Source organism: Tursiops truncatus, chromosome 10 (genome assembly GCF_011762595.2).
Source record: "Tursiops truncatus isolate mTurTru1 chromosome 10, mTurTru1.mat.Y, whole genome shotgun sequence".
In the NCBI taxonomy this organism is placed as follows: Eukaryota; Metazoa; Chordata; class Mammalia; order Artiodactyla; family Delphinidae; genus Tursiops; species Tursiops truncatus.
In genome coordinates, this window is record NC_047043.1 from 30,746,881 (window position 1) to 30,774,323 (window position 27,443).

At 56.2% G+C, this 27,443-nt stretch overlaps 2 protein-coding genes across 6 annotated transcripts in view; one reads left to right on the forward strand and one right to left on the reverse strand.

Annotated features, from left to right (window-relative positions):
• On the reverse strand, nucleotides 1-23,497 carry TMEM63B (transmembrane protein 63B). Of its 3 annotated transcripts, none has more exons than XM_033864160.2 (25): nucleotides 23,284-23,497; nucleotides 22,483-22,628; nucleotides 16,424-16,606; nucleotides 16,065-16,144; nucleotides 15,760-15,798; nucleotides 14,689-14,779; nucleotides 13,225-13,262; nucleotides 12,104-12,246; nucleotides 11,954-12,005; nucleotides 11,385-11,493; nucleotides 10,674-10,744; nucleotides 8,499-8,579; nucleotides 7,790-7,913; nucleotides 7,083-7,216; nucleotides 6,865-7,002; nucleotides 6,580-6,733; nucleotides 5,545-5,651; nucleotides 5,224-5,310; nucleotides 4,923-4,988; nucleotides 3,549-3,711; nucleotides 2,819-2,924; nucleotides 1,669-1,836; nucleotides 1,316-1,431; nucleotides 1,069-1,149; nucleotides 1-799 (listed from the first exon to the last, which is right to left on the reverse strand). In XM_033864160.2, exons 3-25 carry the CDS (start codon nucleotides 16,580-16,582, stop codon nucleotides 608-610), a joined length of 2,499 nt encoding a protein of 832 aa, XP_033720051.1. In that variant the 5' UTR covers nucleotides 16,583-16,606; nucleotides 22,483-22,628; nucleotides 23,284-23,497; the 3' UTR covers nucleotides 1-607. The 3 variants fall into 3 exon arrangements, with proteins under 3 accessions (XP_033720051.1, XP_033720049.1, XP_033720050.1); XM_033864158.2 differs by lacking the exon at nucleotides 22,483-22,628 and adding an exon at nucleotides 22,672-22,793; XM_033864159.2 differs by lacking the exon at nucleotides 22,483-22,628.
• MRPL14 (mitochondrial ribosomal protein L14) overlaps nucleotides 22,877-27,443 on the forward strand; it is an 11,887-nt gene continuing 7,320 nt past the window's right edge. The window contains exon 1 of one of the 3 annotated variants that reach the window (XM_019949938.3): nucleotides 22,877-23,014. The gene's annotated coding sequence lies outside the window, so the exon portion shown is untranslated. The remainder of the gene's footprint in view (nucleotides 23,015-27,443) is intronic. The other 2 variants (XM_019949935.3, XM_019949936.3) reach the window with 2 other exon arrangements.

Below are 27,443 nucleotides of genomic sequence, written 5' to 3' on the forward strand. Positions count from 1 at the left end.
TTGGAGTTTTTCTTTCCATTTTTATTTTAAAGGAAAAAAAAAAAAAACAACAGTGCAAAACCCCATTTTCCAGTGTCAGCCACGCCCACCCCCCACCCCCAGGTCACCCCCCCTGGCTTGGGGCCTGACTCTTCCTCCCGCTCCGCACCCCCTCCCCTCTCATGCAACCCCTTAGGGGCTGGAGGCTGTACTTCCCTGGAGTGCAAGATTCCAGGGGGACTTGGTGGGGGGAGGGAGGTAAGAACTGGGGGGGCAGCCCCGATCCACCTGCCCCCAGCAGGTCTCCAGCCAGTATCCCCCTTGGCTCTTATTAACCCTTTCCTGATCATACTACTAGCCCAGGGGGGCACTGATCTGGGGGGAACCCTGTCCACACCCCTCTTTGCCCCGGGGCCGGCTCGGGGCTCTCCTCACTGACGTTGGGGGGGTTCCCTCCCTCCCTCCATGGTGGGGGAGAGCGGTGAAATCCCCAGGTTTAAATACCTTAATGAAAGCAGGGGATGGGGAAGGAAGGGGCTTTAGATCTAATAAATTATTAGCGTTTTAGTGTCCGTGGGGGGGCGGGGTGGGTGGGGGCAGGGCGTGGCCTCCAGGGCCCTCCCTCCCCTTACTGGTGAATCTCATTCTCTATGAGGCTGTCCTCACAAGACTGGAAGTCTGTGTCCGTGAGGCCGTCAGGCGGCATCAGCAGGTCCTCATCTTGGGATGAGGATGACGGGGGCTCGTCCCCTGAGCTCCCAGGACCCCCATCCCCATCCCCGTCAACTTCTGGGTCCTGCAGCACCTGAGCGATGTATTTCTGAAGGGGGAGAAGGGTGGGGGTGAGGGTCGACAGCTGCCCCTCGTGGGGAAGGGGTGAGGGGGGACCTCATGGCCTGAGAGGGGAGGGGCGGTCACCCTCTTCCTAGGGCGGGGTGGGGCAGCCCCCAGCTGCTGAAGCCAGATCCCTCCCGGCCCGGGGTCTGGAACAGGCTTCCCTTTCCGGATGACTAACGGCACACCCTGCTTTGGGGCTGGATCTCCACCAGAGGCTCTTCCCCGCACTTGGCCACGGAGCAGGGCACTCACCGCAGATTTGGGGACAGCGGCAGCACTGGGGGGCCGTCCATTGCTTCTGGGGTCCACGGTATCTGTCTCCGTGTGCTCAATCTTGAGGGGCCCAGAACGAGTCAAGCAATGGGGGGAATGCCCTGGCCCTCAGCCATAATCACGACCCTACTCTCTCTTGGCATCCCTGCCCTCAGCTCCCAATCCCCCAACCCCACCCTGCTGAGACTCTGCCCTCGGCCACCTCCCTGCCCCCCTTGCCCCACACCTTGTAGTTGTGGGCACTGAGGTATTTGAAGTGTCCGAAGCAGACGTGGCAGAGACAGATGACAATGGTGATGACCAGGACCACGAATGTGAACATGGACGTGGGGGCTAGAAACCCTGGTGTCGGGGCGGGCAGAGAAAGGGCCGTTACCTCTCCTCCGGGTCCCCGTCCCACGGGCTTCTGCCCCCTCTGAACGCACTCCCACACTCGCATATGCTGGGGCCTCTCCCAGGCCCCGGGCCTGTGACCCCCGGCCCTCGTGGCCTCCCGTGGCCTGCTCTGCCTCGACGCTGGCGGGAGTCTCCTCTGCCCACCGCCCACACCGGTCCCCGAGGGTGGGCGGCGGCCCTCACCCGTACGCATGGTGGAGAAGAAGAGGAGCCAGAAGAGGCACAGGATGGGTGCAGCAACCACCTGGTTCACAGCCCCTGAGTGGATCTTCTTGTCCAGCTTGGCCGGCAGGTAGGCGTAGTAGAGGTTGTACCTGTCTACCAGGTGCTTCAGCAGCATGTACATGAGCCCTGGGGGAAGCCACATGGGCCCTGACCTCGAGCTGCCGGACCCTTGTGTGTCTGTCACGGGTTGTCCTGGGACTTTTGAGGTCACTGAAGGGCTGGTCCCCCTTCTTCTGCCCCAGGCCCAGTAGAGAATAGAGCCCCAAGCCCCTCGCAGGACCACAGAACCTCAGCTTCCACTGCTTCAACCCCTTCACTCTGCAGCCCCTCCCTAGGAATTCTACTATTAGAAATCCATTTGTCTGGGTCAGCAAGCATCCTCTTAAAACCCATAGCGTTCTTCCTATCTCTGCCCTTAAACAGATGAGTATAAATTAGGTGGCGAGTTCCATTTTCCTGGAGGTTGAGGGGATGGGAAATTTCAAATGAGGACAAGGTAGTTAGTTTGGGAGTCTGAAGCCTTCAGTAACCAGGGAGGGTGGTGAGGGGTTAGGATGTTAGTGGGGGGAAAGGAGAGGCCACCAGTGGGGGTGATAATTGGGGTGAAGAGAAACTTTGCTAAATTTCTTCAGAAGGAAGAGGGACTTGCCCAGGTCACATGGTACAGCTACAGCAGGGTATTTCCATGAGTAGTAAGGACCACGCTGAAACCCAAAGGTCTTTCCTGAGTTTACGGGGCTGTGTACAAGTGTGCCCATGGATTCTGTGTAGGACTGTGTGTGTGTACGTACACCTCAGTGGGCGTGCGATGTGTGTCCAAGTATATCCACCCGAGTGAAGGCACTGGTGTGAGCAAACATGGCTGTGTTGGGGAGACTTGGCCCAGGGGCCCAGCACACCAGCTGATTCCAGCCTGAGCTGAGATGGCTTTTCCCCTCCTCCCCCCTGGCCGAGCCCCAGACTGAGCCAGGGACCGGGCGGGAGGCCCGAGGGGCCGGTCTCCCAGCCAGGGCCCTGTCCACTCGGGTGGCCTGCCTTGCTAGAGTGGAGCGGGAGAGGTCCTGGGTCCCCCCGAGCAGGGCCCAGGTCCCGGCGCGGCGGTGCCTACCGAAGGGCACGATGATGGGGCAGGTGATACTGTAGGTCATGACCACCGTGAAGACGCACATCATCCAAGCGTAGGCTGCGCCAAACTGGAACTCGTAGGCCTGATGCTGGGGGGGAGACGGGCGGGAGGGTAGCTCGGGAGCGGCCTGCAGGGGCTCAGGGCAGGGGGCGAGATGGGAGGGAGGGTAGCTCGGGAGCGGCGGGGCGCTCTGCAGGGGCTCAGGGCAGGTGGGAAGTGGGAGGGGGCCAGGAAAGAAGTCGGGGGGGAAAAGGCACCCAATGTCCAGGGCAGGGCAGGGCAAAGCCGATGGAGAGAGGGTCTGTGGCTGAGACGGAGGTCAGGGTGGGCGCAGTGATGGGGCATTAGGAGGGGCCTTCGAGGCAGGAGGGGCTGGCAGGTTGGTGGGCTTGGGAATGGGATGCCCAGAGCCCTCGTGTGGGGTTAGGGCAGAGGGACCCTAGGTCTAGACCCAGACCTCCCCCAACCCCCATCACAGAACACTAGACTGTCAGAACTGGCGGGGGCCTACAGGGTTAGCTGTGTCAACCTGTCACTGTACACATGGGAAAACTGAGGCCCCAGACGGGAAGAGGGTAACCCAGGGCCACGGAACTCGCTGTCCAAGTCTCAGCACCCCGGGCGCCCCCACACTCTAGCACGGCGGTCACTGTCTCTGGTTGGGCCCACTAGGGGGCGCTGTGCGGACCGCGGCTGCCCCGGGTGGCCCTACCCGCTTCACGTTGCGCCTCTCGGCGGCCGAGCGCGCCAGGCAGAGCCGGATCATATACATGAGCAGGCCCGGGATGCGCAGCAGGTCCATGGCGTTGCCGATAAAGGCTGAGGCAATGACGTAGTTCACGAAGAACGCGCCGTTGTCCGGCAGGAACACGCACCTGCGGGCACCGGGTGCTCCAGCTCTGCACCCTTGGGGGACCCGGTGGCCCCCTGCCCACTGCCAGCGTGCCAGCACCCCCAACGTGCCTTCTTCCACATGGACCTTTCAGGTCAGCCCTCAAAGCACCTGTGTCCCAGTGCCCCGAGTGTGAACCCCAGAGGCAGGCGCCAGAGGGTCCACAGATGCCTCCAAAGTAAGCCCCAGACCCCTTCAGCGTGAGTGAGCCCAGAGGCACCCCTAGAACTTGTGCCCCATAAAGACCCCCGGAGAGAGTGCTTGAGACCCCTAAGGCCACCAGTGTCCAGGGTGTGATGCCGGAGGCTCCCCCCACCCCCCCGTGACCCCAAAGACCCCCAGCAATACCCAGAAGGCTCCCTGCCTTAGACCTTAACCCAGAGTCACTTCCGGAGTGTGAGCCTCGGACCCCTCCAGAACTGAAGCTCCAGAGAACCTACCCCAGAGATCTTCAGAGGGGGAAGCCCAGGGGCCTTTGTCAGTACCCATGACACCCCAAGTGTGAGCCCAAGGTTACCACAGATGGCCTAGAGCAAGACCCCTAGAGCTGGTGCCCACAAAAACAGCCAAGGTTCGTGTCCCCCAAGACCCCCTCACAGGGGATTCCCGGGGAAGGTGCGATTCCCAGAGAACTGCAGAGGCACAACTGGATGACAGCCCGAGACTTCAGAGGTGTTCCCAGAACTTGTGCCCCAGAAACAGCCCAAAGTGTGAGCCCCAGAGTCCCCCATAGGCACTCTTAGGTGTGAGCCCGAGAGCCTTCCATAGATACTCAAAGGTGTGCCTCCAGAGACCTTCAGGGATACCTCCAGGAACCCCCATGTCACTCCCACAGTACAACCAAGATCCCACCATAGACCTCTCCAAACCACCCGGGTGAAGCTCGACTCCCATGGTTAGTCCCAGGATACAAGCCCCAAAGCCCACCATAGAAACCCCCCAAGTGTGGGCCCCAAAGCCCCAAATACACCTCAGGGGTGACCTCAGAATCCAGAGAGGTTCCCAACACAGGCCCCGGGACGTCCCTGTATACACCCAAGACAGCCCGTGGGGCAACCTTTGGGATGGCCCTGACTGTGACATAAGCCCCCTCCTCCTCCCCGCTGCAGGCGTGGGAGCTTTGTTGCACCATCCCATGGGGGAACAGCCACCCCCACCATCTGGTCTCCTTCCCTGGGGACCCCGGTCACTCACTCAAACCGAATAGCTGCCTCAGCTAAGAATTTCTTGTCAAAGAGCCAGCGGAAGAAGAGGTCCAGGCTGGAGAGGAGAGGGAAGGGAAGGGGAGGAGAGGAGAGGGGAGGAGAGGAGGGGGAGGTGTGGGGCAGCTGGAATGGCCCAGAACACCAGGGGAGGGGGAGGCCCAGCCACAAGCTCTGGGGATCCCCCCAGACATGCCCCCCCCCCGGCTCTGTAGAGGAGGGGGGAGCCTGAGCTCCCCATCCCCCTCGGGCAATCCCGGACCCCAGCTCCCATCCCCTCCTCCGAAACTCACCTGCTCAGTCCCAGCGAGGGCAGCAGCAGCACCATGAAGATGAGGAAGGTGTAGCACTTGTGCATGGTGGTCCTGTTCTCCCCGGAGCTGGGGTGGGGGACATGGGGGGGCAGAGGTCAGATGAGCCAGCCCCCATGCCTGCTCCCCCAGCTCGTATGATGTCCCAGGAGGGAAGGAGGGGGGCTTCCCCAGGTGAGGATGCTGGTCACCATCCCTCCCTTGCCAGTTCTGGGACTGCCCAGAGCAGGGAGCCTGAGGGCAGAGGGTGTGCGCCCAGGAGGACCGCAGTGAGGCGTGGTGTGTGTGTAGGGGGTGTCTCACCGTGTCCAGTGGGCTTCAAAGAAGGCAGAGTAGTAGACGATGGTGGGGAGCAGGGCCGAGAAGCACCACAACAGCAGGGTGGGGAAGAACTGGGTGATGATGGGGTTCTGCAAAGGGCAGAGGGGGGCAGAATGTGTCAGGTGGGGGCAGTCTAGTGGGCCCAGCTTGCTTTGCTTACCTGCCCCCTCCCCCAGTGAGCCCTGGGCCCCCCAGCGCTCAGGACCTCATGTCAGAACATCTGGGGGCCAGGGCCATATGTACAATCCCAGCATGAATGATATTAGTAGTTAGCATCTCTGAACACCTACTGATCCTGTACTTTTCATGTATTGATTCTTACGTGAATGATATTACCCCATTTTACAGATGAGTAAACTGAAGCAAAATGAGAGTCAATAAATTAGCTAGTAAGCAGTGGGTGGGGGGGATTTGAACCCAGGCAGCCTGGGGCTTATCGATTATGCTATCAACACTCAATGATTTTCAAAGTGCCTTCTCATGAACTTTGAGGTTCCAAGGAGGTTTGCAAAAGAGGCGAGGGGAGAGCAGCAGAAATGCCCCCACACCCATCGCCATCTGAGCGACCTCGCTTTCCTACATTGGGTTTCATGTAAGATTCCTTTTGATGAAGGCCATCAGAATCCAAGTTTGGAAGCCAAGGGTCTGGTCTGGTCTGACCCTTCACTCTTTGGTTGGAGAGACCGAGGGATTTGGAGAAGGACCTTGTTCAAGGTCACATGATCAGTTTGGAATGGACCCAGGCTCTCTCTTCCCTCAGAGCCCCTCTAGGCGTATGTAAACCCAAGGGAGGGCTCTCCTAGGGGGAAGCTGGCAGGGAGCCCAAGGGAAGTGCACAGAGGGGTTTGCAGCCCATGGTCGTGTGGGACCTTCTTAGCGGGGCTGGGCTAGAAAAGCGGAACAGGAGCTGGACTGGAGGGCATGTGGTCCACCCCCGCCTGCCGCTGCCAGGAGGGATTTGGGGCCTGGTATCTGCGTCTGGGGACACAGTGTGGAGGGTCGGGGTGTGGGCCTTACATTGAGGTACTCCACGGGCTTGGTGACATTGAACTTGTCCATGGTGGTGATGATGATGGCCGGGGTGGTGAGGAAGAAGAGGAGGATGAAAAGGACGACATTGATGACCAGGCAGCGCAGCCACCAGATGAAGCCACGGATGGAGAGGTGCTCCCTGGGAAGGTCCGGAGGCGTCACTCCAGGGCTGGACGCCTGATCCTTCCCCAGCGACACCTAGGGCCTCCCTCTCCCCACTGGAGCCCACGCCGGCCCCAGGAAGCCACCCCGCAATCCCCCTTTGCTCACCAGTAGATGTTCTGGGGGTCAGGGGCGTAAGACACGGTCCAGTTGGAGATGTGCAGGGACTCGCTGCAGGAGGAGGAGCGGGGCTCCCCGCGGCAGGCGCAGCCCTGGCACTTACACACGTTGAAGTCCTTCAGGATGCTGGGGGAGGGGGGCATGGTTACCTGGGACCTGGAGCCCTGGCTAGTCCCTAGGGGCCGGGGCGGGTGGGTGGAGCTCACATGGCGGTGATGGTCTCATTGTGGAAGGTGACGAAAGCCATGCCGAGAGGCTTCTCGTTCACTTTCTCCTTCTCCCGCTTGTAGTCCTCCTTCAGCTTCTGCTCCAGCTTCGTGTAGTACTCAATGGCCTCCACCTGCCAGGTCGGGTGAGGCAGGGCCCTGGTCAGAGCCGCCGGTCCCTGCAGTCCCCAGCGGGCACTGCCCAGAGCTGACTGCAGCCCAGGCACTGCTTTAAGCTCTCCGTCCACTCGCGTATCCTCACAACTACACTGGGAGGTGGGGACAAGTAGCTCTGTCCTACAGACGAGGAAACTGAGGCACGGAGCAGTCCAGAAACTTGCCTAAAGCCACAGAGCTAGTAAATACAGCAAGCTGTCCTCTTCTGATTTGGGGTTTGAAAACGTGGTCACTGTAGGGATAGGGGGCAAGCCCAACAATGGGACTAGGGCTTCCAGGAACAGATGGGGACCTGCTTGCGGTCCGCACCCCAGCTTTGCTTCCTCTGGGAGTCTCTTCACCTTGGGGTATTTATGTGCAAGGCGTGCGTGCGTGTGCGTGTGCGTGCTCCTGGGGATGTGGGATGGGCCCCACCGTGGGGTGCATCCACCTTCACTGTGACCTGTCTCCCCGGGACCTTCCAACTCCCCCCTCGCCCATCAGGAGTTTCGGGGCCCTGAGGCCTGAGCTGAGGCCAGGATACCCCGTACCTGCTCGCAGCCTTGCACCACACAGCAGCAGAGGTGGCCGCAGGGCTTGGGGTTGATCATGGTGGGGACGTTGTCCTTGCTTTGGAGGTTTGTGAAGTAAAGCTTTCCCCGCTCGGCCTTCTTCCTGTGGGACCCAGGTGCCCGGTCACCTACTGCCCAACTGGGTCTGGCTGGAGGATGGGTAGTAGCCCAGCTCGGGGGTCACGCAGTCCACTCCCCAAGGACAGGGGCCCCCTTACTCTTTTGGTTTGTTTAGGATGCATAGTTCAGACGTGTCCCCAGCCCAGTGTCTCTCCACCATCCCTTGAGGGGCAGAAGTGCTTCCTACAGTCTGGCCTAAGTTTCCCACACTGTAGCTGAGGAAGGGTATGTCCTCAAATAGGGTGGGGACAGTGGGCCCCTTTCCTCTAACCTCCAGGCCTTGCTCTTTCCAGAGCTGAACTGACAGGCACTCCAGGGGGTGAATTAAAATCAAACGCCCCTTGGGAATTCCCTGGCCATCCAGTGGTTAAGACTCTGCACTTCCACTGCAGGGGACACAGGTTCGATCTCTGGTTGGGGAACTAAGATCCTGCATGCCACGAGGCGTGGAAAATCAAATGTCCCGGGAAACACCTGGAAGGGGAGCCAGGTTCCTGAGTGGCAGCCAAGATGCCCTCCACAAAGGGCAGGGGGCCCTCGGGTGTTGCCCCCGCCCCGGCCCCATTACCTCTCTGCATCAAGGAACATCAGGCGAGCCACGTTGTAACATGGGCGGGCTTCCAGAACCGTGCAGTTGGGGTAGGCCTCCCTGAAACACAGTCCACCATCATCCTCTGCAGGGACCCTGCCCACCCACCCCCAACTTTCCCCTGTGACCCCATCACCTTCAAGACACACAGCCCCAACGCAAGCTCCCTCTTTCTGAGTCTGCAAAAATGACAGTTCCCGAGAATAAAGCTTCGAAATTCCTCATGCTTATCTGAGTGGGGGGAGTGTACGCACATAGGCGGGGGCATGTATACCTACGGGGTGCTGGGGACACCACGGCTGTGGTCTGATTCTTGTCTGGGGCTGTGAACTTTAAGTTGAGAGAAACTGTTTCTAGCATGGTTGTTCTCCTAACCCTGCTCCTAGAAGACCTGATTACAGTCCAATACTTAACCTTGACCATCAGCTGACCCCAACCAATCCACAACCCTGGGCTACAGAATGATCTCTGGCCCAAGACCGACCAGAGGTTGATCCTGAAACCTGACCTGAGATTGACCTCTAACCCTGGCCGGAGACTGATCCTTCACCCTGACCCAAACTGATCCATAACCCAGACCCAATACTGACCCTGAAATCCTGACCCGAGATTGACCCCACCTTGACCTAAGACTGACCAGATAGACTCTCAGTGCCTGGTACCTGGCAGGGCTCGAGTGATGCTTGCAGGCTAAGTGGAGGAGCGCTTCCTTTTTCATCCTGATCACACAGGGCTCCTTGATCCTAATCCCTAATCTAAACTGAGTCCCTGTCTTTTTCTTTCTTTTTTTTAATTTTTAAAGAGGAAATACCAAGTGTTAAAGATTCAGGAGACATGGTTCTAAAGTAACAGGATGGACCAAACCCACGAGAATCTGGAAACTTAAATCTGGGATGGGGTCCTTGAAAAGCACTTCCCAGGAGGCTCCAGACCTTTCCCCAGACACTGCTATTGCTCAAACCATTTTAGGGTTCCTCTTCGGAAGGGCCTTTAGCCCTGTGGCAGGCTGAGCCCTCATTTTCACCTGACTAATCTCTAATCCCCTAATCCCCACCACACAGGTTCCCTGATTTTGTACACAGGATAACCCCTGATTGTGCTGGGTCAGTCCTCCAACCCAGACAGACTGCAGACCTGGACCCCAGACCCTGCCTGATGCTGACAGCTAGCCAGGGGCTCCACGAGGACAAGGGCTGCGTCCTGCTCAGCACCACGGACCCAGGCCTGGGCCAACAGCCTGCACATAGTAGGTGCTCAGTAAATATCCACTGTGCTGTGGAATGAACGGGTCAATGAAAAGGCTGTTCCGTAATGCTCACTGTACCGACCCTAAAAACTCCAGTCAGGATTGCCGTCTCCCCAACCCCTGCTCATAGGCTGACCGTTAATTTTAATCAGACTGTTTCCTAAACAAAATCACCCACTGACCCCTGAAACAGACAACTTGGACAGTGAGCTCCCCACCGATCAAGCCCGGCTCTTCTTTGTCTTCCTGGGATGAAGCACACAGTAAGTGTACCATAAACAGTGTACCGGATCAACGGATGCCCCGAGAGCTGGATGGCCTCGTACTCATTTTCATAGTCCCCAGGCCATCACAGGGACCTCAACAGCACCTGAGAATGTCTGCTGAATGGACAGATGGATGTGTGATAGGATTCCTAATCCTGTACACTGTTCTGGCCACCTGGAGGTGTATATCCACCCCTCACTAAGACAGACTTCCAGCTAAAGAGCGTCTCGGAGAACATGCAGTCCAGGCTCTCCTGGGCTCCTTGAGGATCCACTGAAAGCCGAGGAGCTTCTCCCTGCTGGTCTGCACACAAGCTCTGGAATGCCACGCACAGTTCTGAGACAGCCACACACCCCCAAGGGCCCGTGGACCTGGGGTCGACACTCCATGACCCCGTTCAAGCCAGGAGGAGAGGCCCAGGGGACTCATTTTTCAAGTATTTCTCCTGCTCTTTGAGGGCTCTGAAGTCTAGTCCAAGTGCTAGACCGTCCTGGAGTCAGAGAATTCTTCCTTAGCCTAACCTCCACCCCTCACTGCAGCCCCTGACCCTCCCGAGAGAGAGGCGTGTGAGGATGCCCTTGGAGATGGAAAGCAAAGAAGGGTCCACAGGTCCTAGGGGTGGGAGTGGAGGAGCTGCTCACTCAAAATGCTTCTTGATCTTCTCTGACTCTGCATATTTGGAGATTCCGTTGATGAAGAGAGTCCGCTTCACCTGGGGTGAGACGGGGCAGGTTGGCCTTCCTGAGGCTCCGATCCGGGAGAATGCAGGGAGGGGTGGGGAACAGGTGAGCAGAGAGGAGCAGACAGGAGTAGGAGGAGGCCTTGGGAGAAGCCAGGCCCAGGGAAAGCAGGGGGAGTGTTTCTAATAGAAATCAGGCAGTGAACAGAGTGAGAGCCCCAGGCCCCTTGCTCCCTGAGGGGTTACACAGTGGGAAGAGGAGGTTCTACTCTCAGATCCTCAGGCTGTGAGGCCCCAGCACAGTGGGTGGCATGCAGTGGGCATTCAGTACTGGTTTGGGGAGTGAATATTGAAAGAGAGAGACAATCACTCCCGTAATACCCACCGCAGGTATTTCCTGCCCCGGTGCCTTACAGCCTCACCTCACCCCCACCTACCTCGGGAGAGGGACTGTTCTCTCATTTCACAGATGAGGAAACTGAGGCTGGGAGAGGTAACTTAACTGGCAGGATGGTGGGGGCGGAGGAATCCTGAGCTGCTGAGCCAGGATTCAAAGCCAGCTGGCCTCACCCGGAGCCAGCCAGCCGATACCCCTTAGGACTCGGGCAGGAGAGGCCTGGAGGGAAGGGGAGGGGCTGGGCTTGGGCGCGGACCTGGGCTCTGCTCCACTCACCAGGTCGTCCTCCTTGTAGCGCATCTTGGAGGTGTGTCTGCGCATGCTGTAGACGGTGAGCAGCAGGTACAGGAAGGCGAAGGAGGTGTGCAGCCAGAGCAGGTTGTTCCTGGAGGGCAGAGGGGTACATGGAGCCACGGGGGTTGGGAACACTCTCAGACACCCGCAACCTCCCGCTGTTAATTAAACCCTGGTACAGGGCCCCTAGAGCACTTCTGACGCCCTCCCAAGGCGGGCCCCACACCCCACATCCTCTAGACCCCAAGATTGTTCCATTCCAACTGAAACGTCCCCAAGAAGTCATCTCTTCATGCCCTACCTGCTGGCTATACTGCCCTCCAACCATCACCAATCAGCCCTCCTTGGCCCAGGGTTGCACACGGCTCTTCTTTATCTGGCCATCCCTGGGATCTGCTCCTTCTGTTTCCATCCTAAGCCCTCAGGGACCCACAGCCATCTCTGCAGCCTCAGCATCTCTCCCCTGAACACTCCCTTTTTCCTCTCCTCCCTGTTCCCACCCAGACCCTGGCCGCAGACTCAGGCCTCACTGACCAGCTTCCCACCCTTACCCTGATTTCAAGTTGGCAATGGTGGTTCTCCCGAAGCTGTAGGCATTGTTCTCTGGGGGGTGGGAGGAGGGCGAGGACGACGGTGAGGTCAGGGCACATCCCCTCCTGCCCCCTCCTCTCCCCGCCCTGCCCATCCTGGCCCTCGCTGACCCAGCAGGTCCCCTGAGAAGTTGACGGGCAGCACGATGCCTACGGAGAGGACGCCCACGACCACCAGCAGCCCAATGATATGTCGCTGGAAGGACAGGTAGTGCACAGCATCGCCACCACATTTATCCCGGATCTCGTCATCCCTGCAGGCGCCGGAGACAGAGGGATGCGGTGAGGACCAGGGCAACAGAGGGGCCGCTCGGCTCACCTGCCCTTGCCCATCCCAGCCCACGTCCGCCCTAGCCCCTGCCAGTCTGGCAGCAGGACGGGGTTGAAAGGGGGGGGCTCTGGGTCCCCCATGTTCTGGGAGGGGAGGGAGGAAAGAGAGAGAGGGAAAGGGAGGGAGAAAAAGGAAGGATGCAGAGAGAAGGGGAGGGAAAGGGAAAATAGAGGAGGAGAGGGATGAGGGGGGAAGAAAGCAAAAGAAGGGGAGAAAGAAAGAAGGAAAAGAAGAAGGAAGACTGCAGAGAGGAAGAACAGTGAGGAATGGGGAGAAAAGGAAGTAAGAGGATAATCTGGAAAGGGAGGACGAGGATGGTGGCAGGAAGAGGCAGAGGCGGGAGGGAGGAGGGAGGTCTGGGAAGCAGTGGTGCTTTAGGGGTGCCGGCGAAGCCCTTTAGACTTGGGGAGGGGCCCCAGGGGCCCAGGGCCGAGGGCGGTGGTGGTGCTGACCTGTCCGCGCTTCCTGCCTCTCTCAGGGCTCACTGCCTGCCTGCCACACTCTGGCTCCATCTCCTGACCTCTGCCTGCGGGGTACTGGCTCCTGCCTGCTGCGGGCTGGCTGCTCCCAACCTGCCTGATGCCCCCACCCGCTAGCTGCCCGAGGCTCTGAGGTGGCGGCGTGAGCCCCTGCTCTCATGGGGTGGCAGGGGTGGGGAGAGCTGAGGGCAGAGCAGGACCCCAGGCAGGCGGGTGCACAGGAGACTGTCAGGGGGTAAAGCGAGGCCGGCTTGGAGGAGCAGCGGGGGCCTGGCTCCCTGGAGCAGGCAGGAGGGTACTGGGCTGGCTAGGAGCGCTAAGGCCCTCAAAGCTGCTGGTCTCTGGACTTTGTAGGGAGATGACAGGTCTGAAGTTTCTCTCTGTTTCTTTCTTTCTTTAGAGCCTGAAGACCGTTCACTTACTTTATCCTGAAGATGGCTGTCAGCCAGGAACAGAAACCCTGTGGGGACAGAGGGCTATAGGCTAGAGTCCTCACCCCACCAGCCCGAGCCTCCCTTCCCCCTCAAGCCTGCCCTCCAGCCAACCCCGACCTCGTACCCACCTGCAGGCTGTGGCTCACCTGTCACAGCTCCCACAGTCCCCACAGAAACTAGCTCAGCCCCAGAGAAGGGGACAGGAAAGGTGCCAGCCCTCAGAGAAGAAAAAGGACCAAGGCCAAAGGGGGTCATCGGCGGACGCTCGTGCCCAGAGTGCAGATCCCCACAAACACCCAAGGGGGCGGCAGAACCGGAGAAAGTCCTGCAGTTGTGTGGGCCGGGGTGGGGATGGGTGGGGTTCAGGGCTCTAGGAAGGGACCTCAGGCCTGCAGCTAACGTGGCGAGTTTGCGACGTGGCTGCCAAGAGCAGAGCGGTGGGCTACGCTGCCCAAGGTCCTGCACCTACCTTCCAGGATGCCCCAGAGGGACCAGCCCAGGGTCACCGTGAGCTGCAACGTCCTGCTCTCAAGCCCCCAGGCTTGTCTTCAGACAGAGACCCCACTCAGGGCAGAGTGGGGATACGCGGGGCAGGGCTGGACAGGGAGACCCTCCCTCAACTTCCTACCGGGATGAGGGAGAGAGGTGCCCTCCAGCTAAAATGCAGGACTGTGCCACCTGTTGCCAACATCACCTGAGTCTGGGGATCATCTGGACACCGCTGGCTGGCAGGGGTGATAGCTTCGCTTTGCCACTTACCAGTGTGAGTCCAACTCAGGAAGCTGACGGGCTTCTGCTACGGCGGCTACAGGAGCTGCCGCCCCCAGGGCCCACAGCCTAAGCTGGACTGATCAGTGCCACCCTAGGGCCTGAGGATTAGGTTCTGACCAGGATTAGAGTTCTGACCCCGGCAGGATGACAGAGGGCCAGGCAGGAGTGTGGTGTCTGACCTGAAAGGGGTCTGGGGTCCCCTTGCATCACCAAGTACATGCCTTGTCTACAGGGGCCCCTGCCCCTCAGCTCCAACCTACAAGCAGGTCAGCTGGCCCCAGGCAGACAGGGGCTGCCAGCCTGCCACCTCTGAGCAGCACAATGGACTGTGTGTTTTGCTAGGTGGGCCTGGAAGGCTCATTGTTACTTCTAGAACCACATCTAAAGAAACAGTCGTCCTTAGCATTGATCACTGGAGGCAGGCACAGAACTCTATCGGGGCAAATGACGTTTAGAAATCACAGATGTTCAACCTATGCTGGTTTGGAGGCTGCCATAGAAGACAGAGCCAGGAGTTCTGGGTTCAGGGGCTACCCCGTGGCTCTCGGACAAGCATTACCCTTGCTGAGGAAAAGGCCACACTCCATAGGCCCCTGACTCCGTAACGCTGGAAGCTACAGGCTGCTGAGCCCACCTTCCCTGGAGGAAGGGGTGATAAGAAGTTGGGGGGAGGGCACTCACATTGTCTCTTTGGTCAAAGTCGACGGAGCTGGAGACAGACGTGAGACGCTCATACCGGTCATGACTGTCCCCGTGCATAGCTGAGGCCACACTGGGGGTGGGGAGATGAGAGATCAGAGAGCTGGTGAGTCCGAGTCCCTGGGGAGCCAGGTGAAGTGGGTGGGCTTCCACTCCAGAGCTCCAGGGTCCAGACAAGGCACAGAAAGCACAGAGGCAGAAGCGGGGATGAGTGACTGCCCTCTCCCTGCCTCCCTTAAACCCGCCCCTTCCCTTCAGGGGACCCGGGGGACCTGGGGGGCACTGATGCAGGGCATGGGGGTGAAGGGAGGGGGTAGTGTTCATCAGCACCCCGTGGAGGTTGAAGGAAGAATGTGAGCTGGCCCTGCAGTTCCGGAGCTGACCAGTGGGGGATGGGGGCGCAGATCCCACACCGGGCACAGGGCAGTGGAGGGGGTGTGGTGAAGGACAGGCTGGACCAGGAGAGCCCTAGGAGGCCCGGGGGGGAGGGGGGCTGAGGGGGTGTCCTCCACCCTCCCTGTTCCCTGACCCCAGCAGCTGCCGCAACTCCAATGCCAGGCCTATAGACAGAGACGGTGATGGACACAGAAGGCCAGACTCAGAGCTTCTCTGGCAGCCCCCCTCCCAGGCCTCCAGAAGGGGTGAGCAGGGAACCCTGGAATAGGAAGAACTAGCTGTTAGGGGGTGAGAAGCCACCGGAGACACCCAATCTTGTCTCTGCAACCAACAGGACGACTATACTGTGGGTTCTCGGGAGGATGGCTCCCCCACCCCAGCGAACCAGGACTGCTGAGGCCTGCGTGTATGGGGCACAAGGGGAGGGATTTCTCCCAGGCTGGGGGCCAGAGGGAGAGACGGGGGAGTGCGGCAGAGACAAGCTGGGGAGCCCCCTGCTCTGCAAAGCACACCACCTGCGTTAATCCGAACATGAGCCTGCAGAGGAGAAAGCTGAAAAGAGAAACCGACAACGTGGCAGGAAGAGAAGAGAAGCATGAAAGAGAAGAAAACGGAAAGCTGGTTTAGTGGGGATGAGGGGGCTGCTGCCCCACATACTATTCCTGTTCCACTCGGTCCCTCTCCTGCCGCTGGCGCCTGGGGACAGAGAACAGACAGGGTTAGCGGGGGCAGGGGTGTGTCTCCAGGGACTGGCAAGGGACAAAGGCCCAGCTGTGGGCCCTCATGCCCACTCTGGGACCAGTCCCTCTTCATCCCCCCACCAAAGAGGATGAGAACGGGCTGGCTCTCCTCCTCTCCCCGAGGAGTGTGGACGAGATGTGTGGGTGCACGTGTGCTGTGCGCGCATGTGCGTGCACACGCAAGCCTGTGTGCAGGGGTAGCGGCGGGTCCCGGAGCCTTACCTGTCTGCATCTGTCACCAAGGCCAGCCGCCCATAGTCCCAGGCTACCTTCCGGAGGATAGAGAACAAGAACAGCAGTGCCTGAGGAAGGAGAGGGTGGTTGGCAGGAGGAGAGGCTGTTCACCCCCTGGACTAGCCAGGACGGCAGGGCAGAGGGGCAGAATTTTTGTCTTAGAAAGGGATGACTCTGGCTGGGGAGAATGGTCAGAGGCTAGGCTTGGGCTGGGTGATGGGCATTCCCTCCTGCAGTCATGCCTGGGGAGCCAGGGGCAGGTGGGAGAGTGGTTAGAGCTGCAGGTGTTGGCCAGCTACGTACAGGGTGTGAGTGCCAAGGGTGGAGGGTGGCACGTGGGCACTCACAAGGAAGCACATGAAGTCCAGAGCCAGCACGGTGGGGACGCCCCCGAACGGCAGGCCCTGCAGGACGGTGCTGCGGATGCGGGCACTGTAGCAGTAGTCCTTGGGATTGCTGTTGTTGAGGGCTGTGGTGCCCAGTGTGGCCAGCAGGAAGGGCAGCATGGCTGCTACTGCCGCATGGTCCTCCTGGGAAGAGGGCAGAGCAGTCAGCTGGGCTCGGCCCCTGTCCCCCTCACGGTTCTGTTCATGGCTCCGGCAGGATGGGCGTGGGCAGGGGACAGTGAGGGCAGATCCCCGGGCTGCCTGGGTGGGTGGAAGCTGTGGCCTCTGGAGATAAGGGCCTGGGGAGGAGAGGGTTGAGTCACATGGATTTACCTTCACTGGCTCTCGGGATGCAACCCCACCCTGGATCTAGAGAACTTGGCTCAGGTCTGGACTAGGGAGACTGGTTTTTCTAAGCTGGAAGCTGTCTGTGAGTCTCTAGCATTTACCTCCCTACACACACATCGCCTCTCCCTTCCCTCTCTCTCTTTCCCAACACAAACTCTCTGCCTCTGTCTCTGTCTGTCTCAGGCAGGGGGCAGAGCTGAGCCTGAGGGAAGATGGGGAGGGTTCTTAGGTCTAAGTGGAGGGGTCTCTAGACCAGAGGAGGATGGGTCAGGAGCCAGTTACCTAATCCTGATCTTTTCTTTCTACCCCTATTAGAAAAATGGCATGGTTTCATTTGTTCAGTTTTCAACTCTGTTAATCATCTTCCCAATATAATTGGCTTCAAAATAAGATGTTCAGCTTTAGAGTTGTCCCTCTGTCCTCAGAGTAGGGGTCTGAGGATGGAGTCAGAGTGGGAAGTCCATTAAAAAGCAGGACTTCTGGGGCTTCCCGGGTGGCGCAGTGGTTGAGAATCCTCCTGCCAATGCAGGGGACATGGGTTTGAGCCCTGGTCCGGGAACATTCCACATGCTGTGAGCAACTAAGCCCGTGCACCACAACTACCGAGCCTGCGCTCTAGAGCCCGCGAGCCACAACTACTGAGCCCCCTCACCACAACTACTGAAGTCCACATGCCTAGAGCCTGTGCTCTGCAACAAGAGAAGCCGCTGCAATGAGAAGCACACGCACTGCAACGAAGAGTAGCCCCCGCTCGCCACAACTAGAGGAAGCCTGCGTGCAGGCTGCAGCAACGAAAACCCAATGCAGCCAAGAATAAATAAATAAATTTATTTAAAAAAGTAATCTCTGAGAGATTAAAAAAAAAAAAAAGCAGGACTTCTGGGTTTGTGTGACCTGCCTCACTCGCCCCAGCTACACCTGTTTACCCTCATTCTTTTTCCTGGGCCACGGCAGCAACTACACCTTCCCCCCCCTCCAGCCTCCTCACCTCTTTCCAAATTTCTTTGCACCTGAGTTGTGAGGACTACAACTCCCAGAGTGCCCTGCTCCTGCCCCTGGAGCAGGGCAGGCTGGGAATGCCATGCCCTGCAGCGAGCTTCTCCATTGGCAAAGGAAGGGAGAGTGGGTGGGGGCCTCTCATCTGGCCCAAGCCCCCTGCAGCCAGGGTAGTGTCCTCCGGCCTGGTTCCCTGCCACTGTCTGGTTGTCCAGCCCTCTACGGTCTGGTGGATGGGTAGGGAGGAAGAGGAAAGGGGCAGCCAGCCTGGATGCCTGGATTCTGGAAGTGCCTGGGGACCGAGCTGAGCCCGGTTCTGGGGAGGCTCCTGGGGCGGAGGAGAAGTGTGGCCGTGGCACCATGGCCCCACCCCCATCCTACTGGAGGGCCCCTGGGGGCCCCTTCTGCTGACAACACTGAAGCTCTGCCTTGTAGGTGTGTGTGCGTGGGGTCCCCAGGGAAGAAAGGAAACCAGGCAAAGAGAGAGAACAACAAACATAGAATCGGTGACTGCAACTCTGGAAAGCAAGCGTCCCCCAGCCCCCAGGGGTGGTTCGGAAGGTTTCTCCTGCCCACCAATCCCATACCTTCCCCTGCCTCTTCCTAACATTTCAACTGCAGGGCAAGATGCACTAGCTCTCAGATGGAAGGGAAGCTGGGGTTGTCTGTGTGTCTCACTTGGTCCCAGGGAGTCTCTGAAAAGCCTGGGTTAGGAAGGCTAAGGGAATAACTGCCCTGTGTGTTATGCCTCCCTCTTCCTTTCCAGCCCAAGTTGCCTTAAAAAAAAAAACCATTAACTTAGTAATTGTAGCAGGTGCCATGTATGGAGCGCCCACTGTTTCAAGAATATATACATCTTTCATTTAATCATTGACACTCCAGAGTTGGATGTCATTGTCATTTTAAGGTGAGGGCTCAGACGCTCAGAGAAGTTAAGCAGGTTTCCCGAAGTCATACTGCTCATAAAATAAGGGACCTGGGGATCAAACCTAGGTCAACTTCTTTCTAGAGCTTTAACACTTTTCAGGGCACCTTGATGCTTTTCTGATGCGCCTAGAACAGGACTCTGCAGACTACAGAAGCTTCGATGAACACTCATTACGTGTTCCCTGGCTAGAGAACACCACAGCACTGTGAGAATGTGTGTGTTTAGGTGTGTAAACTTGTGTTGATATGTGTATCTGTGTGTGGGGGGGGTGGGAGGTGGAGAGCTGGGTGACTACATGGCAATCCACGGAAATGAAGAGAGTCATCGGTCTCTAAGTGGGGGTGTGTATGTGGGTGTGTCTGGGAACCTGGGTATGTAAACATAAGGTGCACCAGGAAAGGTTAAAGGTAGGTATAGGTATCTTGCTGTGGTAACTGGGGGGCCTCTACACAAGTCCCCCCTCCCTTAAGTCCCAACTCTAATGCACTCCAGAAATCGATCCAGCCCATACCCACTCCTTGCCTGTTTCTCTCCAAAACTCCAAGGCTCCACCAGGCCAGAATGTAATGGGTACAAACCCCTGGAGCAGCATCCCCCTTCCATTCTATCCTCTCCACTCCAAGGAAGGTGGAACATTCTGGGAGCTCCTACATAAGGGGACCCAGTAGAGTAGGTGAGGGTCCAGGTACGTGCTTAGTAACTGAAGTCACCAGGACCATCTGCTGCCTCCCTCTTTACAGTCACAAAGCACTCTCCCCTCTGCAACTGCACTGCTCTTCCCACCTGCACCAACAGGAAGGCAGGGCACACTCCCCATTCGACAGGGCAGGAAGCAGGGACTCCAGTGGAGAAGCCACTCACAGGGAGGTCACAGGGCAGGAAAGGGTGGAGCCAGGGCTGGTGGCTCAGCTTGCTGACAGGGTACTCCAAGCTCTTAATTGTGGAGGCGGGGTTGCTGGGCTCAATTTCACCCGGAGCAGCTGCTCTCAAAGCCTTCACTGAGAGCAGATGAGAGAAGGGAAGAGACTGAGGCAAAATGTTTGGGGAAGAGAGGGGCAGTTTATCCACTCCACAGGGTTGCCTGAGCAGTGGTATCCCAGAATTTCTCTAGCCTGACACTGAGGCTTTAGCTGGAAGTGTGCAGGGAAAGTGATGGAGGATTTTATTTCTAGCTAACTGATGGTTACTTTATCATCAAGAAGTGTTTGCATGGTGGGGGTGGGGTGGGGAGGGAGCTATAAATTAAAAGTTTTTTTCTTAAAGAGTTATTAGGGAAGATTTAATTTAGGGCTTGGGATCATAGGAAGGCAGTGTGGTCTGTTGGGAGGAGATGAAGACGGAGGCTAGTTCTGTTACTATGTAATCTGGGCCTCAGTCTTTCAATGTGTAACAAAGAAATATTAATGCTCCATCCCTACCAACTTCAGAGAGATGGTCAAAAATGCATCCACAAATGAGGATAAAAGTGGTAGGAAAAGAATGCATTTATCAAATACCTATTGAACTCGTATTTTGTGCCAGGCACTGTTCTAAGTGCTTTACAAATGTTATCTTGTTTACTCCCCATCACAACACTAGGAGGACACTGAGGTACAGAGAGTGTACATCACCTGTTCAGTGGCACACAGCTAGTCTGTGATAGATCTGGGTATGGACCTAGGCAACCTGGCTCAAGCCCATGCTTTTAACCACCGCACTTTTCGGCCTCAGCCAACAGAGGAGCCACTTCCATCAGGATACTGGTGGTTGGGGGCTGGGGGTTGCCACCTACAGCTCTGGAGAAAATGCCACATCCTATTTCTACCTGTTTGCCTTCCCTCTTGCTTCTAGCTCCCAGACCTTCCACCCTGGGTTTGTGATTTCAGGTTCTGAGGCAGGTGTAGGGGACCAGCAACAGAACCTAGTGGTTAAGAGTACAGGCTCTAGGATGAGACAGATCTGGCTTCTGACCTGGCGACACTACCTCACCACCCTGGGCCTCAGTTCCTTCGTCTGTAAATGGGGATAATAATTCAGTCATGTGGTTGTTTTGAAGATGAAACAAGATGATTTAGGTAAAGCTCTTAACACAGTTCAAGGTACAAATGGATTCTAAAAAAATTAGCTACTGTTATCAATAAAGTGTGGAATAAAAGGGGTTGGTTTAATGAAGGAGAACTGGTAAAAAGCAAAATAAAACAGAATTTAATATGCTAGAACCCCTCAGTCCGGATGGGCTTCTTGTCTAGACCTAAGGGCTTACACTGCTTTCAGGACTCTGCCACCGAGTGGCAGAGAATGTTTCCAAACTCTTCAAACAAACTGATCCATCTGTAGCAGGCTGGGAGGTGGGGGCACGGGAGGGTGGTGCGATGCCAGGATGGGTCAGAAGTTCAGGGAAGAGAGCTCTTATTGATCCACTAACAGGCAGGGTGCCAGGCTCTTTACCTGTACTATCTAGTTTGATGCCCATGAGTAATCTCGTAAGGAGATGGTAGTAAACATACTCTTTAACTGACACTAAGGTTCAGACAAGTTAAGTAACTTGTCAAGGTCGTACAGCTAAAGAACGGCGGAGCTGGAATTTGAACCCAGGTCTCCAAAACTGTTGTAATTGGAGGGAACTTGTAGGATGTCCAGAAGGGGATTGTTAGCTACTCACCACCTGCCTTCTGCCTTGACACATCCCTACCCACCCACCCATAGGCCAAGACCCAACTGGGTGAGCCAACAGCAGGCCCCAGCATGTGCCACCTGGGGCATGCCAGGGCCTGGACCCTCTGGTACCCTGGCGGACAGTCATGCTCCCAGCACCCCACCCCCCCAGCCCCCCGCTGAAAGCCTGACAGACACTGTCACTCCCCTCCTCACATGTTCCTGGGAGGCAGGTCTGGGGGCCCCTCCTCAGGAGGGGCTAGGGTGGCCTTACTCTTCCTGGGCTGCTGCAGACCCAGGGAGAGGCTAGAGAGTAGTATTGGGTACAGAAGTCCTGGCCCTCCCGCCTGTGCGCCCCCCTCCCCCGCTCCAGGAAAGTGGAGTGCTGAGCGGCCAGACCTCCACCCAGGGGACCCAGGCAGGAGGCAGCACAGAGCCCCAAGGGCAGCCGGCCCCTCTGACCTCTCCTCTCCACTTCCCAAGCATCCTTCATTTCTGGGGAAGAAGGCGCCAAAGCTTTGGGACTGTCCTCCCTAGGTGGTCCAGCAGGCCAGGAGGGACAAAGCACACCGCCCCCCCTCCCCCCAACAGGGCCTTTGCCCCACTCCGGTTCCGAGTCCGAATCCTTTCCCCACCGCACCCTCCAACGCAGGCCCGGGCGGCTCATGAATGAACTGTACTGTATGGGGCGCAAGGAGAGGACACACTCCCGGGGCCAGTCGCCTCCCCAGTCCTCTGACCAGTCCCCAGACGGACCGGGGGCAGCGGCCGGCCTCGCAAACCCTGCCCTTGCCGAAGCCCGAATCCCTGCCCCGGGCCGGCTTCTGGGGTACTCGGCCCCTGGAGCAGGAGAAAAGATAAAAGACACCGAGGACATTGGACTTGGAGACCCTGGAATTCAAAACTCGGGGGCGGGGGCGGCAGATTCCCCACAGCGGCGGCGGCTGATGGGGCGCTGCTGGAACCACGGAGGGGACGCGCACCTGGACCGGGCAGGTGGGAGAAGAGTGGCGCTAGGGGGCCGGGGGCGGGGGTCCCACCCCTCAGATCTCTCGAGGGGTGGGGACAGAGGTAGGTGTACCTCTGGACCCCCGGCAGGGGTCGGAGCACTCACATGATAGGCTCAGGACGGTGCGGGGTTGGAGGCAGCGCGCGGCACCCCTGGTCCCGCGGGCCCGGGCACCTCTGGGTCCCGCAGGAGGTTGAAGGGAGGGGACGCGCAGCTGAGACCGGGGTTTTTCTTTGGGTGGTGGTGGGATCCTCAAAGAAAAGAGAGGGGGCTGGGGAAGGGTCTCGTACTCACCCCCAGGCGCAGACTCAGCTCCGGCTTGGAGCCCCGGGTTGGGGCGGGGCGGGGCTGGGGGAGGGGGAGGGGAGTCGCTGGGCGGCTGGAGCTCCGGGCTCCTGCGGCGGCCGCGGCAGTGTCTGGGGGAGGGGGAGCGGGAGGAGGGAGGGGGAGGATGAGGGGGCGGGGCCGCGCAGGTCCCTCCCCCCACGCCGGCACACGCAAGGAGCGGGCGCACTCTCAGATCGCCGTCCACGTAGCTGGGTCCGACGCGCAGGCGCAGGGCGAGAGGCCGCGTAGGGGGAAGGCGGCCCTGGGCCTGTGGGGGCCCGCGGCAGGATATTCCAGGGCGGCGAAGGCGGTATGGAGTGGAGGGGGGAGGGGACGTCACTCTCCTAACTCTCTGCTTCCTCTCTCCCTTGCTTCCCCGCAGGAGGGGTGGCGCACGCTCCGGGATGGGTGAGGAAGGGCCGGAGTGCGAGGATCGTGGGCCCTCTGGGGGTGGAGGAGCAGTGGGAGGGTCCTGACGGGGAAGGAGTCCTCTAACCCGGACCCTCCTCCCTCCCATCCCCCAAGGGCGGCGAGGGCTCCGGTGGCCCCTGCGACCCCGTGCCCCCGGCCCGCGCTCACCTGTCTTCCCGGGGACTGGGCGGGCTGCCGCTAGGTCTCACGAGGTGGCCTCGGCCGGTCACTCTGGCGCGGCTGCTCGGGTTTGTCTACTCTGTTTCTCCCTTTCCTTTCCCAATCTGGGTCTTGAGATGACTTTGTGACTCGTTTGTCAGGCGCTTCTGTGGTGTGGAGAATGAGTCCACCGCTTTCACTGTCATGCCTATGAGTGGCTACCCTGGCTTCAGGGGTTTCCCTGGTTTCTCATTTCATCAGAGGCTGCACCTGCCAGGGATTAAGGCTGGAAGGAAGAGAGAGAGGAAGGAGAGAGGGTGTGTGTGTGTGTGTGTGTGTGTGTGTGTGTGTGTGTGTGTGTAACTATGACAGAGTCACCTCGGGTTACTAGGGAAAAGCTGGGAAGTTGGGAGATACTTGAACTTGGGCTGCTGGACAGAGGAAGGACACTGCCTACCTGGGTGTGTCTGGTTCTTGTGGCTGACCAGTGTCTCTGCTGTCTGCTGGCTTTTTCAAGGGTTCATTAGTAGCTTGTGTAATGCAGCTGTAAGGTTTTGATGCAGTTCAAACTGAATTCCCATTCAAACTGAGTCCCATCGGTTAGTTGGAAATCACTTCAGTGGATCATGGCCATCATTTAAGAAAAAATGAAGTAGAATAGAAAATATCAGAGAGCATTGTACTTGGTAAGGGTAGGTATTGTTTCTGGACACTTGCTTCAGGTATACACACGTGTGAGTGTGTGAGTGTATTAGGAGGTGTTAGGCAATGCGTTTCTGTGTGTCACAGAAAAGTTTGAAACACATTGGTTTCCTGTGTTCTCCTGTTTATGCTCTTGCTTCATCAGCCTGTGTTTAGAGTCATTTAAAATGGTCCACGAGGATGCAGTTAGCACACCAGGGATATAGAATAAACAACAGAGTGGGTCTCTTTTTTCAGGGAGGTTATTATGCTAGAAGACAGTTTACCCTTCACTCATGGAAATACGTACAATGGAAGAGCAAGGATTTTGTTGGGGTAGGAAGTAGGTTGCCTTCCTAAGAAGGCCAGAAAGGGAGGTGGGGTTAAGCTGTGTATGGTAGACTGCCTGGTGAGAGGAGTCTTTGTAGGTTTGAATTCTGGGAGCTGTTTTGGGTAGCAGCAAGACATTTAGATGAAAAGGAATCTGTCCTATTTGTGTTGTTGTTGTTTTTCCCTTTTATGGAATTGTCCGTTTTGCCCTTAGAGCTTCTTGGATGTGTATTTTCTATGGAACTTTTTACACGTTGTATTGATTTTCTGGTTGAAAATCTGGTGTGATCTATTGCCAAGTAGCCCTTGTAATGGACACGTGGAAAATGGAAATGGGAGTCTGGAGTTACCTGGGTTTGGGACCCCTGAGGATCTTTGTAATAATGCAGTTAGGTGTGTTAACATGTGGTGGGTTCCAGATCTATTTCTGCCTGGGCCTAATTAGGGTCACCACATACTAACAGACAGAGAGAAGAGGAAGCATTTCAAAAAGACCGAATGAGACCTGAATGAAGTACACTGTGGAATCCATGAAGGAACAATGGCCAGAATGTTTTATTAGTGCCCCTGAATATGAAGGGTAAAAACCTTCCCTGGAGTCCGTTTTTTTAGGTGCTCTGTTGAGCACTGAACATAATAATTTAGACTCTCCTCATCATCTAGAATCTTCCATGATGCAAGAGTCCTTTGAAGCCTGTCTTACCCCACTCCCGTCTTGGGGGATTATGACACCTGGACCCACATAAGATGGCTTTTCCTGTTGTTTTCGTTACTTGGATAGTTTTTATGGCCATGTGGGAACTTGGGAGGGTCTCAAAAATCAGGTTACAATTGATCCTTTTTCAGAGGCCAGTGGGTTGTTCTGGTTCACCCTGGGGTGATTTTACATGTGTATTAACAATGACAGCCAGCTTGCAGGAGAGGGCTATGATTCAGATCCCAGAAATGTTGTTCTGGGTCAGGTAATACGCTCTCTTATTAAGAAAAGTGCCAGGTAGCTTATTATTCACCAGGGAAACACAACTCAGAGTGAGAAAGTCTCCTTGTCGAAAACTTAAAAAAAAAAAAAAATCATCTATGTCTTTAGAAAAGAGGGAGTGCTTTTCCTAGTCTACTTTAAGCTGAAAAACACTTTCAGGACTGAGTGATCTTAAAGAGACACCCATAGTGCTGCCCTGAGAATCAGGGAGTGAGACTGTTCTCCCTGGTCAGAATCTGGGAAACAAACTGTTTATGCTGCAGACCTGGGTCCTACTGGTTAATTCAGAGAGGGGTTCTCCCACTTGAAAAACCATCCCTTACGTGAGTGAAGCTAAAACACGTTCATTTCTTTGCCTCTTTGCTCTTACCAATGACTCTTGCTTGACAGAGTCACTGAGGCCTGGAGTAGTGGATTCCAAGGAAACAGACTTGGCAGGAGAGGAGGGGAGGGGGGGTGGAGGAGACACCCTTTCTTTGGGCCTTTCATCCCACCCCCATCCCCCTGCCTGCCCACCTGACATCTCTATAAACCTGACTCCTTGCCACTGGCTTGGTAGAGGTACTAATAGGAAAGAAATATGTACGTGATTAAGTAGAATTTACCTTTGCCTTGTGCAGTTTTTCTGAGTTAGACCATACCAAGAATGTTATAAACTTATTTCTGGAACTATAGGTGTTTGCACACCTGTGAGGTGGGGATGGCAGGGGAGCAAAGCTAGAAATAGGTAAGATCTACACATTGAAAAACCAACTTGAATAACGGAGAACTGTCAGATATTTTTAAGAACCACGATTTTAAATCTGTAACAAGGTGGAGCAAACAAATATACAGGTAAATAAACACGTATAGTTAACCAACAGATAGAGACAAGAACCCTGGAAACGTTTTTTTCTTTGTGAACCAGATTGAGAACTGGGGTCCTCACTGGTCGCCATGGTAGAAACAGCCCATGGTGCTAATGAGGGATTGCTATTGCTTCTTGATAGTAACGCTGTGAAAACTCACACCTTTGCAAATGTATCAGAATCAACTTCAGCGTTGGTCCCAGGCTGTGCTGTTTGTGGTGCAGGTGTCTATTGAAAAGACAGCTTTTTAATTCCTGAGTTTTAAAAGATTATGTGGCAGCTTTAAGAGAGGAGAAAGAATACTTGCACTGTGTGGGGTGTTTTTGTTTCTGTGAAGTCTATTAGTGGTTAAAGAAGCACCTTAGCTGGGCAAGTATTGTGCAGGGTGTAGTAGAAACAGCCTTCTACCCTTCTTCCCTTCCTAGGACAAGCCGACAAGTCGCTTAGCAATTCTGACTTAATTTCTCCACCTGCGAAATGGCACTTACTCTATTGAACCTTCAGAACTGTTCAAAATCCTTAGGAATCAACCCTCCCCAAACTGTTGCTCTTTGTTATTTATCTTTCTGTTTCCACTGGGTGCTCAAGAATGAAATCAACCAAGAAAGTGATCTGTGTGAAAGTACTTTGAGAAGTGTAACATGTATACTTATGTGAGGTTAAAAAAACTCCCAAAAGATGTGTTTTTTTAAAAAAAAAACCAAAAAACAATTCACAAAACTTCCTGAAAGAGAATCCTTCCGGGACAAATCAGTAATGAGTATTTAAGCAACAAACACGAGTACTTTTTGGTCCAGAATGATTGGGGTGAAACCTGCAGGAGATGGGAAGGGCTGTCAGCATGACAGGGCAGAGGGTCCAGGGAGTTCCCTTTTGTTTTTTGTTTCCTCGAAGCTGCCAGGCCTCTGCTTTTTCCTGCTTTAATTAGGGACATTTATATCCTTACACTAGGCAGAGTTTGTCCGTTTTGTGGCTGGGCTTTGCACTTGATTTCTCCTAGTGTTTCTTTTCACTTCTGTCACTTACTAACAGAATCTCCTTTAAACACTCTTTTGCAGTTGGGCTGAACTTTTTGTTTTGTCTCTTTTCTTTAGAGCCTGTTTCTCTTGAAAGGCCTTTAAAATTTATGAAACGTGCCAGGCACCTAAAAATGGAAACTGTTCAGGTAGAGACAATGTATAAATATATGTGGATCTGTGATACTAAGTACAACATTTTGCTGATTCTTAAAGTTCAAGTAATGGTACTTTCTAAGTTTTCACAAAGCATCAGGCTCTTTCTGTCTGCTTTTCTAGTTCAGTCTCTATGTATTACAATTAGCTAAAAATGAG